Source organism: Alligator mississippiensis, chromosome 16, assembly GCF_030867095.1.
Source record: "Alligator mississippiensis isolate rAllMis1 chromosome 16, rAllMis1, whole genome shotgun sequence".
NCBI classification, from domain to species: Eukaryota; Metazoa; Chordata; order Crocodylia; family Alligatoridae; genus Alligator; species Alligator mississippiensis.
This window is the reverse complement of record NC_081839.1, coordinates 24359660-24374290: the sequence shown is the minus strand read 5'-3', so window position 1 is coordinate 24374290 and position 14631 is coordinate 24359660. Positions and strand designations below refer to the sequence as shown.

General features: G+C 45.1%; 1 protein-coding gene and 1 long non-coding RNA gene across 3 annotated transcripts in view; one reads left to right on the top strand and one right to left on the bottom strand.

Moving 5' to 3' along the window:
- The window catches only part of LOC132246436 (uncharacterized), a 55322-nt gene extending 43832 nt beyond the window's left edge, over positions 1 to 11490 (top strand). The window contains exon 2 of the long non-coding RNA XR_009457727.1: positions 10068 to 11490. This is a non-coding gene — a long non-coding RNA (uncharacterized LOC132246436). The remainder of the gene's footprint in view (positions 1 to 10067) is intronic.
- Positions 1 to 14631, bottom strand: part of KCNJ5 (potassium inwardly rectifying channel subfamily J member 5) — a 36749-nt gene that overhangs the window by 12643 nt on the left and 9475 nt on the right. For both annotated transcript variants that reach the window (XM_006257966.3, XM_019490188.2), the window contains one exon: positions 12275 to 13221. In XM_006257966.3, coding sequence (XP_006258028.1) covers positions 12275 to 13214 — 940 coding nt within the window. In that variant the 5' untranslated portion in view covers positions 13215 to 13221. The remainder of the gene's footprint in view (positions 1 to 12274; positions 13222 to 14631) is intronic.

The following is a 14631-nucleotide window of genomic DNA, read 5'->3' as shown; positions in this document are numbered from 1 at the left end:
CTAAAGTAATCTCTGTCCCCAAGTCATTAAGCAGACAAGGGAAGTGATTGTTAAACTTTTAAGATACCCACAAAACAGCACTGGGAGTCGGACTGCTTGTCATCCACATTGATTTAGCTCTTGCTGTGGTCATTTCACTCAGGGAACAATCAATATAGATCTGCCCAAGAACTGAGTTTCTCTTTGATGTAGTGAACACTGTGCAGCCATTTGTGCCAAACACACAGTGATAGTTTGCTTTCAATGATTGCTGCTTTAAGTGAGACTGGTACCATAGCAGGGCAAGTATATGAGATTACATTGAGGCAGTAGTGGTTGGTACACGCCAGAGATTCTCAAGCAGGGTTCTGTGGTCGTGGGATTGTGTGTGGTGCCAAAAATGTTAATGCTGTTAGGGGTGCAAACATGAATCATAAGATAAACCCAGAGGCTGCATTCAGATGAGCACGGATGCATAGTATGTGGCACCGCAGACCTGTCTGCAGTGCCATGCATTGCACATTCAGGTATTTCCCACGCTGCTACCTTGCAGGACCCCAGGTAAGGTTTCTGGGGCCAGCACAGTTTGCTGGCCCCAACCTCCCCTGCACATCAAGCAGCAGACAAGCAAAACTCGTGCCATGGGTGACAGTGCGTGTGTTAAGGCGCAGCAGGGTGACAGCTGCAGGGATGGTGGCCCCTGCCACGGCCACGAAGCCTGACACCTGTCAAGGAGATCGGTGCAGGGGGAGTCTGGGTTTTGGGGCCCTGAACCTCTGGCTGCTGACAGACAAAACTCGTGCCAAGACTGTGTCTGTCTTGGGGCAGCTGATTGTCTGCATTGATTATTTCCTCTCCTTAGTCTGTGTTTTTGTAAGTGTTAATCCTTGCTAATGAAGGTCGTTACGAGTTAATTAGCAACAATTAACACCTACAAAACCACAGCCTAAGGAGAGGAAATAATCAATACAGTGCTATCTATGTCACGAGTTTTGCCTGTCAGCAGCTTGAGGTGCAGGTTCCCTCAAACCCCTGCACCGATCTCCTTGAAACTCAGTAGGATTCGTGAGCTCACCATAGGCCACCACCCCTGCAGTTTTTACCCCCTGTGGTGTAACGCATACACGTGACATGAGTTTTGCTTTCAAGAATATGGGGTGCAGTTTCCCCCAAACCCCTGCAGGTATCATCTTGAAACCTGGCAGGCTTTATGCTCTCAGCAGAGGCTACCACACCTGCAAGTTTCATCTAAATCAGACAAAAAACAACAAAGTTATAGATATTTCATTGATTCCCCATTATACCCTATGGTCAGATCACCAAGGTGACTCCGAAGCCTTGGAGCTGCTTGGGCTGGATCAAAGTGGGAATCCAGTCTGGAGCTCCGGATCGCATCCCTGGCATCCGAAGCGGCTGGATCTGAAGCCGGATCGAATAGCTGCCTACTCGCACAGGCCTAGTAGGTGCTTCTTGTCCCTGGGGAGCCAGATGTCTGAGCTCCTCTGGATGTGGTCTGAGGTTTCAAATAGGAATCCAGAGTGTTAAAAGCCTGTTTGGGTCTGTCTGAGTTCTTTGCATCAGATAAATTGCTCTATTATTTTTCTGTAGTCAAAAAAAGAGTAAAAACTATGAGTTGGCATTTTCCAGGGGGTGCCTTGACTTTAATGAGGGGTGCCTTGAGTCTAATGAGGTTGAGAACCAATAGTATAGGCAGATCTGTATCATAATGCACTTTTTCGTTGGGTTGGATGAACTAAAAATCAAAAATCTGAAACAGAAGGAACATGGGGGAAGAAATTTTATTTGGGTTGGCCAAATGCTTCATTTTTGGTTATTTAACCTTTTTATCATTTAAAATATACATATTTAGGTTAATTTTAAACAAAACCATAATTTCAACATAAGGAGCCAAAACAATTCATTCAAAAACAAGTGATTTTTTTTCAGGTTTGAAAGTGTGTGCTAGCTTCTATGCCCTCTTGTGCATCGTGAAATGAACTGTTTAGCTCCAATTAACTATACCTGTCCCCGCCTGTTGTTGGCTATTAGTGTCGGACAGGGGCTACCAAGGGCACAATTTGGCTCGTAGCACACGTAGCTCCAGTAGATATGTGAGAAGGAAATAATTAAGTGTTGCTAAATTAAATGTCTGGGTTTTTATAGGAGACTAAAAGGTGTCAGACACTCACAGCCAGATTTTTAAAGAAACCTAGGCATCAAAATGCAGAGACGTCTAAAAACGCCTTAAATTCGTGGGAGTAACTTGTCTATGTGCATTTGAAAATGTCAGCAAGTGCATTGTTGAAGCCTAAATATCTTTAACAATCAAACTTAAAATAGGAGCTCACTTAGGTTCCTTTGAATCCCAAACATCTTTTTTTTCTCATTTTGTAACGCAGGTGAATTTGCTGTGCAATCTGTAAGACAGTATGAACTTGAAGCCCCATTATGCCATTTTTGAAACATGACTTTTCCCATCCAGACTAACTGGCAAGTTTTTATTCATAAGCTGCTATGCAAACTCAAAATAGACAATTTTTTAATAGCCCTGACTGCATATGCCCTCCCCAAATGCCAAGCCACCCATATAATACATTTTGCAGCTGAGACTCAGCTAGAAAAAGGATTTCAAGTAACTTGGGGCTAACTTCCTGACTCTTCTAATTCCAAATATTATCCTCCTCAAAAGAAAGCAGAGCATCAAAAAGTCATTCACATATCTAGCAAAAGTGAGCTGCTCCCACTGACAGACACAAGGGTTGTTCTCAGACCCAGGTGTAATCCAGCTCTTATTGATTAGCTGATATCACAAAAAATGACAAAATATCATCATCAGAGTGGCCATTAATAGGCAGTCTTAGCAAAGATACCAAGTACCATGTGGGGCAGTGGGCCGGGGTGAAGTCTGTTAACTCTCTAAGAGGAAGGGAATTGCAATTAGATGTCTCCCATGGTGCACACTTAAAGTCTCCTATCTTCCTCCTCCTTTCCCATGCTGTTTCTTTTGTCCCACTCTGCTCTGCATTACACTGAGTTTTCTCTGGTTTTCCCTATCCTCTTGCTCCGTTGATCTGTGCTTCAACAGTCCAGGAAGTCCTACTGCTCCTTCCTCTCCCCTGAGCTCTGCTTCCTCACTCGGAGGCACAGGCCCAGGGCTGCTCTGGAGTTTTTCACGTCTTGCTTCACGTCCAGCTGAAGCACTGACCCTAGATAAATGGGTTACAGATGACAGGATCATAGGAAAGAAGAGCTGGAAGGGACCTCACAAAGTCATCTGCTTCTCGCTCAAGGCAGGACCATCCCTGACTAAACCATCTCAACCAAGTGCCTGTCTAATCTGCTCTTGAAAACTTCCAGGGGTGCCATTTTCACAATTACTCTAAGCAGCCTGCTCCAATGCTTGACCACCCTCAAAGTCAGAAACTTCCTCCTAATCTCTAACCTAAATCTCCCCTGCTGCAGGTTGAGGCCATTGCTCCTAATCCTGTCCCCTACAGCTACAGAGTTCTCAACACTTTTACAATAAGAAAGGTTTTAGTATTTGATAGTATGTATGGGTTTTTTGCATGATAAATTAAGGGTCAGCTCATGAGTTCTAAGCCAGCACAAAAAAGATCATGGGGTTAAAGCAGAAAGCTAAAATGCAGGTGATGAGAGTAGAAAACTAGTGACTGTCCTGTGGTAAACAGGATCAGCAATGTCATGAATTGGAATAAAAATGGAAATGGGACCATTCTCCAGCACTATTTATGTGAAAAGATTTATTCTGGTGGAAGGAGTCTAGACCCAGAGCTGCAATTTAGCCAGGTGACAGTTTTAAAGGTCAAATCTTAATTGCAGCTTGGATTTCCGCCTCCCTGAGTTTTCAGGACTTTGTAGACAGGTTTTTAAATCCAGGACTCCTATATTCCTTGTCATTCTTTACAGACACACAGTCTGGTGACTTGATCTCATTACAGATCTATTGATTAAAACCTTTTAAGGCACACTCCTGAGGAGCAGGGATCAAAAGCCATGGTGCAACCCATGGAGCTCCAGATGACTCTTCAAGCTCCAAGTATCAAGCTGGGGTAGATTTTGGTGCCAGGCATTAGAGGGAAACATGATCACATATGCTAAGCTGGCATAGTGAACTCTCCCCACTGGTAGACAAGCTTGCCCTGAGTATCTGAGGTTCACAGGAGTTCAAGTCCCATCTGGGTTGCCAGTCTGTAACGAGTCTGAGCCACATGCATGTGCACATGTTGGGGATCAGCAGGGGAAGAACTCTGTAACCTTTGCCAGAAGCACAGTCCTTGGATATGCTGTGCATGCCCTGGTTAGTCTTCCTTTAATTTTGAGGTTGAAGTGGAAACACTGCCCTGGCCAGGTGTCTCCCTAGCCTATTACACAAAAGTTGTTCAAAAAGCTATCTTAGCTTCTGAATCAGACCATGGCTCCACCTGACATCTGTCTGGCTTTAAATTAAGTGAAAATGGTTTGTCCAATTCCATCTTTTGGTCTTGACAGCAGACGCATGGCTGTCTCCTGGGACTGGAATAATTACTTTCCGTAGATCTTTGCTCTTTTATGTCATTACACTCTGGTCTGTGCAATCCCTCCGGGAGAGAGGCCCATTTATAAAGCAAATGGATTCCTCTGCTATGCTTTTAATTTTGAGGTTCTTATTGATAATGACTTCCTTTTGCACATCATTAGCAGTGGCTAAGCATTTGTAAAAGGAAGCACTATGTAAAGCTGCAGAGAATCTGTTCGAGTAGGATTTGCTGGTGTCAGCTTGCAGTGGTGAACAAGGCCTTGGGCAAATAAGGGACTGCTAGATATTAACCTCCCATCTCAGAATAGGACTTCCTTCAATGTAGATCACTCTGGCTACAAAGCAAGCTTCTATTACACCTCTTCTGCCCCTGTCTGCAAAGTTTTTTGTAACAACCGAGAGCTGACGGTCTAGGTGGGATTAGATTCTCCACTATAGTATTTTACACTGGGTAACTCTACTGACACTAATGGAGTAACATCACTGGCATACATGACCATGCCGTCTAGAAGTCCAGTTAAAAACTACTCTTTATTACTAGAAGTCTAGTTAGAAGCTGTGTTGCTGTACAGCACAGTTGTACCTGCCCTACACACAGCCGTGCATTATATGCTCCTAATCCAACAGACTAGATATGGTCCTAAAACAAAGTCTTCAATTCAGACTCTCATGATCTTTGGGAATTTTCATATACAAATTGTTCACATTTGCAGAATATGCTGCCAGTAAAAATTACTCCCTAGTCGGGCTGCATTAGACACAGGCATGCACAATAACCAGGCCACACTGCTGTAATGTAACCTATCTAGAGCTGCCCACAAGCTCTGCCTGGACGTTTTAGGTATTGTCCACCTGATGACTGAGGTTAGGTACTGGAATTTGTCTGCACTGGCTTTCTATTTCCTTCCAAGGTGTTGCTGGGAATCATTACATCCATGGTTCATCTGTGACATGGTGATTTGAGAGATCATCTACCTCTACACTTTGTTGCAGTGGCATAAATAGCGTGGGATGACCAAGATAGCTCAGAGGTGGGGGCTGAAAGAAATGGCAATCATGTCAGTGGTGCAGGAGCAACAAGAAATCACCACCGTCCCTGTGCCCTGGGCACCTGGCCACATTGCTACGCTGCTGCCCTGCTGCCTCAGTTGACTGGCTCAGCAAAAGATTTGTTATCAGATCCTGGGATGAATAAGGGCTGGAAGGGACCTCAGGAAGTCACATCTAGTCCAACCCCCTGCTCAAAGCAGGACCAGCCCCAACTATTCTAGCTGGGTCTTAAAAATCTCCAAGAGTGGACTTTCCACCACCTCTCTGGGTAACCTGTTTTAGTGTTTTACTACCCTCCTAGTGAGGAAATTCTTCCTAATATCTAACCTAAACTTCCCTTGCTGCAGTTTGAGATGGTTGCTCCTTGTTCTGTCACCTTCCACTGCTGAGAACTGTCTCACTCCATCCTCTTTTAAATCCTCCTTCAGGTAGATGATGGCTGCTATTAAATCCCCGCTCAGTTTCCTCTTTTCTAGACTAAATAAGCCCAGTTGCCTCAGGCTTTCCTCAAAAGTCATGTCCTCCAGCCCCCTCACCATTGTTGTCACCCTCTGTTGGACTCTCTCCAATTTGTCCACATCCTTTCTGTAGTGGGAGGCCCAAAAGTGAACATATTATTCAGCACTGGTGAAGCCACATCTGGAGTAGAGGGAAATAATTGCTTCCCTTGCCCTACTAGCAACACACCTACCAATGCAGCCCAGGATGCCGTCAGTCTTCTTGGCAACAGGAGCACACTGTTGACTCATATTCAGTTTACTGTCCACTGTGACCCACAGGTCCTCTTCTTCAGAGCTGCTGCCCAGCCAGTCAGCCCCCAGCCTGTCCCAGTGCGTGGCATTGTTTTGTCCTAAATACAGGACTTTATACTTTTCCTTGTTGAATCTCATGAGATTCATTTTGGCCCAATCCTCCAGCCTGTCTAGGTCACTCTAAATCCTAGCCCTACCCTCCAGCGTATCTAATACTTTCACCTGCAAACTTGCTGAGGGCGCACTCTATGCCACCTTCCACATCACTGATGAAGACATTGAACAAAACCAGCCCCAGGACTGACCCCACTTGATACCAGCTGCCAACTAGACATAGAGCCATTGACTATTACTCTCTGAGTCTCATGCTTCAGCCAGTTTTTTATCCATCTTACAGTCCATTCATCCAGCCCATACTTCCTTAGCTTGCCCACAAGCATGTTGTGGGAGATTGTATCAAAAGCCTTGCTAAAATCAAGGTATACCACATCCACTGGTCTCCCTGAATTTGCGGAGCCAGTCATCTCATCATAGAAGGCAATCAGGTTGATCAGGCATGACTTGCCCTTGGTGAATCCATGCTGACTGTTCCTGATTACTTTCTTCTCCTCCAAGTGCTTAGAAAGGGATTCCTTGTGGATCTGGTCCATGATTTTTCCAGGGACTGAGGTGAGGCTGACTGCTCTGTAGTTCCCTGGATCTTCCTTTTTGCCTTTCTTAAATAAGTGCACTTTGTTTGCCCTATTCCAATTCTCCGGGACCTCTCCTGATCACCATGAGTTTTCAAAATGAAGGCCAATGGCTTGGCAGTCATATCAGCCAATTCCCTCAGCATCTTCAGGTGCATCCCATCCAGCCCCATGGACTTGTATACATCCAGCTTTTCTAAATAGTCCCTACCCTGTTTTTTCACCACTGTTGGCTGCCCACCTCCTCCCCAAACTGTGCTGCCCAGTGCAGTAGTCTGGGCGCTGACCTTGCCTGTGAAGACTGAGGTGAAAAAGGCATTGAGCACTTCAGCCTTTTCTGCATCCTCTATCCCAAGGCTGCCTCCCCCATTCAGTAAAGGACTCACACTTTTCCTGATCTTCCTCTTGCTACCAACATACTTGTAGAAACCGTTCTTGTTACCCTTTGCATCCCTTGCTATTCTGCCTTTTGAGCTCCTGAAACATATTTGCAGCTGGCATAACCTGCTGTAGCTCCATTGAAACGCTGCTGATTATGGTAGCTGGGGATCTGGCTTTCTGTAGGAGCATCTGTGTTAAAGCCTTCTCTGATACAGACCAGCCCCACCAGGCTCTCCAGTCTTGGGATTTGCCAGGGCCTGAAGAGGGCATGGCTCAGTCATCTGTATTAGGGTTTGATTTATCAAATTAAATTAAATTGCATTCCACCTGCTCTGTCCATTGTGTTACTCCTGACAATGTGATGGCAAGATCATAGATATTTCTGGAGGCAGAAGAATTGGTTCTTTAATGGTGGTTAGTTTCAGATAAGTTGGGTTTTCCACCCCATAAATTTTGCATGTAACGTCCCAGCTAGTATGGCAAAGGCTGTTTCAACGTTCAGTAATAACTGAGCTCCCTATGCAAGCACTGCTGGTAAGAAGTGATATTAATAGTGGGAGATGGCTAGAGTCAGTGCAGCTGGAGAGAATCATCACTTGGTGCTCAGGTTAATAAAGAGGCCTCTGGTGCTTCAGGGAACATCTGTACAGGCCCTTTCAGAAATTAGAAACAACATCTCTGGCTTTACAGTCTCTTTGTATGGCTTAAATCTGTAAATACCAAGAGGCAGATCTATCTGTGAAGTACAGTATAAGTATGGCAGCTGTCCTGGATCCAGAGCTCCTATCCATGGCTTCTAGACAGAACCTCCCTTGCTCCTGAAATGACCCTGCTTTGTGGCTCCAAAGTCACCGAGACTCAGCTGCCTCCCAGCTGGGGGGGCTTTCCTGAGCCAACTCTGTGTTCTCCAGTTGGGACTGAATTCCCGAAGCCTCACACTACTGTCTGACTTGGCAGTGCCTTCCTGTTTCCTCCCCATCCAAGAGATCCCACTGGGAAGAGTCCTGGTTGCTAGACCCACTCCACAGAGCACAGGAAAGCCTGCCTCTCAAAACCACCCACAAAGAGCTTTAGAGACTGCAGCACCCAATGAAAGCATGGCAGGGATTCCCCACTTAACCTGGGGCACAGAGAGGTTATATTGTTTGCCAAAGGTTACAAGGACACAGAGCCAAAGAGATGGGCTAGGGACTGGTTTAAGTGTTCACAAATTGGTTTAAATCTGTAACAGAACAAAAGCTCAGTGCACATAAACCAGTTTCAAAAAGGCTGAAACTGGTTTAAGATAAACCTGGTTGAATGTAGTATCAGACTTAACTGATTTGGGTTAAACTGGTTTATGAAAACTTCTGTCCCAGACCCCTTCCTGGTTCAAGTTAAATTACAATCCTCCAGCATCCCAGCATGCTTTCCAGCCCTGAGCTGGGCTGGAGGACTGACGGCTGGCTGACAGTCCAGTCTACAGGGGGAGGATTGCCCCCCCTTACCGGCAAACCTCGGCTGCAGGCTGGGGCCAGGGAGGGGAGTTAAACACCCCTTCCCCTGCTCAAACTTACTGCTGGCTGTAACTGTGGACTACAAATCCAAGAGGTACCTGGAAGCAGGAAGAGGAAGTGCTGAGCAACCCTGCAGAGTCCTGCTGCTGTGATTGTGTTCTGCAAATCCCAGAGACCGCAGGAAGAGGAAGTGAACACACAGCCAGAAAGCCATGCTCTAGCACCCCCTGGCTTCTGGCCTGAGCCACTGCAGGCATGTGGCTGCATTTCCTGAATCAAAGGTAAATGTCTGTTCACTTCTGTGTCAATTTAATCTGTGCATCTTCAACTATCCTGCAAAGACTAAACTGATTCAGCCTTGGGCTTTTTGACTGCCTGTACCTGGAGGGTTGGAGGTGGGGGGACGGGACAGGATGGGACAGAGAGAGAGGGACAACAGCCTTTGGACAGCTAAAAAATCTGTTCGGAGGGGATGTTATCCACCCAAGATGCCACTCCATCCTGCTGTGCTTGGGACCATGCCCCAGGGGTACAATCACTCAGCCAGGGAGGGGCTGGCCTGAGTTGCAAGATGAAGTGTTGATTCAGTGGGTTCCAGGAGAGCCATTGCTGGCAGGGCTCCCTGGAGACTGTACTCCTTGATCAGCTTCCCTCCTTGCTCACAATTTTTTGGAAGCAGTATTGCCTTCCATCCCCACAAAGGATCTCCTTGTAAACTAAGCCTGAGAACAAACCTGCTGGTGAAGTGGGTCAGCAACACCCTCCAAGTCCTGTAGATATGGAAACTGAGACACAGAAGGGCACAGGTTCTTGTTCAAGGTCACACAGCAGATCCCTGGCAGAAGCAAGGAGTCTGGCCACCACCCCTGCCCTAGCATGACAGCTCAGCTCAGCTCAGCTGGGAAGGCCCACTGCCCAGGCAGGACACTGGTATATACCGCAGAAGCACAGCTGGCATAGGAGAGAGGTGCATAGAGGTCTGTAATGCACTAGGTGCTGAGAAGCATGCACTCCAGCACATAGAAATGCCTGCTGCATTTGAAGGGCTGGTAAAACCTTGCTGTTTAGCAGGGCTGATCTGGCTAAAGAGCACATCTGTGATACGTTCTTTAGCCATATCTTTGGAGATCCTTGATAGGGCCCCTTTAAGAGTGCTTTTACTTTGATGTGTTTCTGTTTCTAGAGCTATTTCCCGTGTGATCCCCCTTTTCTACCTTGCACGCCCCCTGGAAAGGGCTATAGTGGAAGCCAAGGGGTGAGGACTACTTCAAACCAGCTACTTTCACAACTGACCCCGTCAGACAGATATCACAGCTGACCTTCTGGATTTACCTCTGCAGATTTTCTCTTCACTCAATAGGCAGCAGAGAGAATCTACCTTAAATTAACTCACCGACTTACGCTGCTGTGGGAGAACACAATCTGGACCATAATGGCTCCATTATATGTGGAGTAATGGCCACAGGGAAGTAGGGAGATTGCAGGTTCTAGCTCTGAATGAGGCTGCCAACTCTTGAGACTGTCAGGAAACTTGTAATATCTGATTTTTCCTTCTTAAATCATGGAGTAGTGTGAGTCTATGAGACTTTCAGCTTGAAAAAAAAAATAAAATCTAAACTTAATTTCTAAGTTTCTAGCTCTCAGATTTTCACAAAACAACTTGAAAACGTGACTCAAGCTCACCCAAAAAGTTAAAAGAAAACCTTCACAGACATAGAAGTAATAAAAAAAAATGGATTATTAAAAAGAAAGCAACTCACTGTGTTTATGCCAATGCCAGGATTTTTGAATGTTTGGGGCTAGTAATACTGTTGACCATGGGGAGGACACTAAAAAGAGTCCACACCTCGGATTAATTCTCTTTGGAGTTAAAAAAAAACTTTCATCTGAGTTTTCAGGACTATTATTTTGGACAAGGAGATCACAGAGCTAGAAGAGTGAGCTTGCTTCTCATATAACTATACATTGCAAGTCACTTCCCTTCACTTCGCTCAACACTCGTTTCTTTGGTTTCTCTTCCCAGTATTCGAAAAGCTTTGTGAATTTTCCAGCTTGTAGAAATTGTGTGTCCCCCATTCTGTTGAGGGGCCAACATTTTCAAAACCAGCTGGGTGTTATAGGGATGTGATCTCCAGAGACACAGTGCTCAGCCCTCTTGAAAATTAGGCTCCTTTTTAGGTGTTTCAAGCTGGACACTCTAAACTGACTAGCCATGAGATGAGACTGATGAAACCTGTCTCTTGCCTGCCTTTCTGCACCCTTTCCAAAGTCCCCTGAGAAAGTCAGCACTGCAGATTTGGCACTTATTCATGTACAATGAGACTTTGGCATGGAAAGCAAACTTGGCCAGCCATATATCACCTAACATATCTGTTACATAGCATTGTTTTATGCTGTTCAATGGTGGTTGCATTCCCCCCAGAGGTGGCTGTGTTGCTGTGGTAGGAGAATTCATCTATTTGCCATCCCTGATCTGCACCGAGGGGTTATTTTATTCATAATGTGTGATGAAGTTTGTGAGAAGGTGTGATATCCTGTCACACACATGTAGTATGTCATGAGATACACTATGTACATGCAAATAAATAAACATTAGCATATGCTGACATTTTTTACTATTAACTTTGGCATAAAGCGACTCACCCAGAACTCCCATTTTTAAATAGAGCAAGAAACAAGACTGGAGCCTCATCTCAAGCTCCCAAATCCAAACCACTCTGAACTCCTGTTCAAAATCTGGATCCAGATCTGGACATTATGGCTATTGGGCTCCTTCTTTCATTAGGCCATTTGGGGTGAATGCAGAACTGATTGTTTCCTTCTCTGTTTTCCCTCCTGCTTCCCTCCAGTTCCCTTCTGAGTGGCCTAAGCAATATTTCCAGAGTGTCTCCCTAGAGCCTATTCCAGTTTTAACTAGTTCTCGCTAACTAGAATATTTACATTGATATTCCATTTTCATCTGGTCACCAACCCCCACCGAACTTCAGCTGGAAACTCATTGTTACAACTTTCTCATAATTATACTTTCCACAAATGGGAACGTCAATATGATATTGAGACCTTTAGTCTGGCTATGTTGGGGAAAACATGCAACAAATATCCACTCTCCGTGCTCTCAACTCAGCGTGGTGACTGAAGGTAGAGGAACCACATCCAAGCAGCTACAATGAAGTGACACTTAATATAGTTCAGTTATAGCCTGTTTTAAATATGGGATAGAACTGGGACAGTTGTTGAACCACTTGGGCTATATGAGACTCCAGCGTTTCATATGGACCACCCACAAGAGGGGAACAAAGACCCACATGATGTTAGTCTCAGTGATATCAGCAAACATGGACTTTTAGTGCCCTTTTTGCTCCCTGCTACTTGCTTTTAGTAAAGCCTTACCTGTTGCTTCAACCATCCCTTCCAAGATGACCACAATTTCAAACTCTTCCTTCTCCAGCTGGGCACGTGACATCTCCCAGAAGGGGCTCTTCTCATTAATCTCATGTGAGATGATGAGTGGTGACACCAAGAACAGCCTGTCATCCCCAGTATCAAAGCCCACATTGATGTCTGTTTGGTTCAAGGGGATAAACTCCCCTTCTTTGGTCTGTTTGGACTTAATCAGCTTGGCTCTAATGGATGCCTCGACGATGTGTGAATTCCGGAGGTCCCCAACCCGGAACATTAGACAGAGCTTCTCATCCCTCACGGAAATCACAGCATTGTTGGAAAACATGAGGGTCTCAGCTCTCTTCTTTGGTTGGCTGATCTTGACAAACATGCACCCCACCATGAACGCATTGACTATGGAGCCCAGGATAGCCTGTATCAGGAGCAGTACAATGCCCTCAGGGCACTTCTCGGTGATGACCCGATAGCCGTACCCAATGGTTGTCTCGGTTTCAATGGAAAACAGAAATGCAGAGACAAATCCACTGAGATTTTCCACACAAGGAATCCAGTTCTCATCTTCAAGATGGTCCAGGTCTCCTCGGATGTAGGCAATAAGCCACCAAATGAAGCCAAAAAATAACCAAGTGATGGTATAGACCATGGTGAAGACAAGAAGGTTAAAACGCCATTTGAGGTCCACCAGTGTGGTAAAGAGGTCACTAAGGTACCGATAGGTTTCTTGGACATTTCCATGGTGCACGTTGCACTTGCCACTTTTCTCCATGTACCGCTGGCGTGGCTTCTTGACTTCGGGTGCCAGGAGGCGAGTTCGGTCGGTGGCAATAGGGACAAAGTCTCGCGGTTGTTTATGAATCTTCTTGGACTCCCTGGATGTGACTCCAATATCCATGTCCTGGTCCATGAAGATCCTAGAGTCTCCAGCCATGGTTTGCCTAGGGGAGGGAAAGAAAAATAAAGATTAAGATACCAGGAAAAGAACGTCAGATCAAAACAGTGCTGTTTTAGCAAGTGAGCTGCTATGACAGATTATATAAATTATATAGAAAGCAAAGACTTTAGTAATACTGATTAAGCCAATACTGGAAAGAGCATTCAGGTAAGATAGTGAGGTGCATGGTCCTAGAAGTGATACAGAATACAACAGAATCGGGGTCCTGTCTGCATGCATCTTGCTATTGATTCAATTCCTCAATGTTTTTCAAAGCTCCTTAGGCACATTTTATGCAAGGCTAAGGCTTTGCAAGTAGGCTGGGAACTCTAAATACCTTGACTGAGAGTTTCAAAAAGGTCTTGTGATTTCTGATGCCTAACTTTCCAGGTGCTCCAGTTGAGAGGGCTTCAAGGGATTTGATTTACAGAAACTGCTCAAGAGTCAATCTCTGTAAATCAGGCATGCTCTAAGGCATCTTATCTTAAATCAGGAGATACTTTGGAAAATTTAGCTCCTTCGATCTCTACTAAAAGCCCGTGTGTTTTGTACAAAACCATTCTAGCCAATTACAAACAAACAGCACAAAACTAGATGAGTGCTGGTAGCTCTTGTCTGGTTACATGATAGCATCCTCTTTACTAAGCCAAAGGTTTTTAAAATCCTCACATAGATAATGCATTATTTTTTTACAGAACGTATTTGTTCTATTGAAAAATCAAGAATCTGGTCTTTGAACTCGGCGCAGAGAAAGTGTCTCTTGTGGGGAGCTGCCTAAGAAGCCTTCAGTGTATCAAAGGCAATGCTCTCTATGGTGCTCTCTCTGCAGTGTCCTTAGCAAATCCTATTAAAACCTAACCAAGTCTATTACCATTCTCTCTGTCTTTAATCTTCTTATGCATCTGTGAATGGGAAGAGGTGCAGAGATACAATTAAGAGCATCTTGGGAAAGACAAAGCTTAAGGCTGTGCAAAGTGGCTTCATCTTTTCAGGATTAAAAAGCATTAAAGGTAGGTGGGAATGAAGCAGAAACAGATAAACATATATATAAGGCCGTGAATTTTTGTTTCTGCTATAGCCAGGTCTGGCAAACAGCAGGGAACTACCCTTTGTATTAAAGCTATAGAAGTCATTACAGATCATTACTTCCAATGAAGGAGCCTGGGATTATTGCTAGAACCGTATTTTCTGTCTTATTCCAGTATGGATGCCAGTGACCAACCCATCCTCTTAGTCGTGATGGCAACATGTCTTTGGCGTTAACACATGAGACTGAGAATCTAGGCAGACTCTGTTCCTGATCACATCATCACGGCTCCCTCTACAGATTGCTTCCTATGCAAGGGCCATGTCACACAGTACACTTAGGACATGTTAACTGCACTTAAAATGTCAGCATTGCACATTCAAGCAG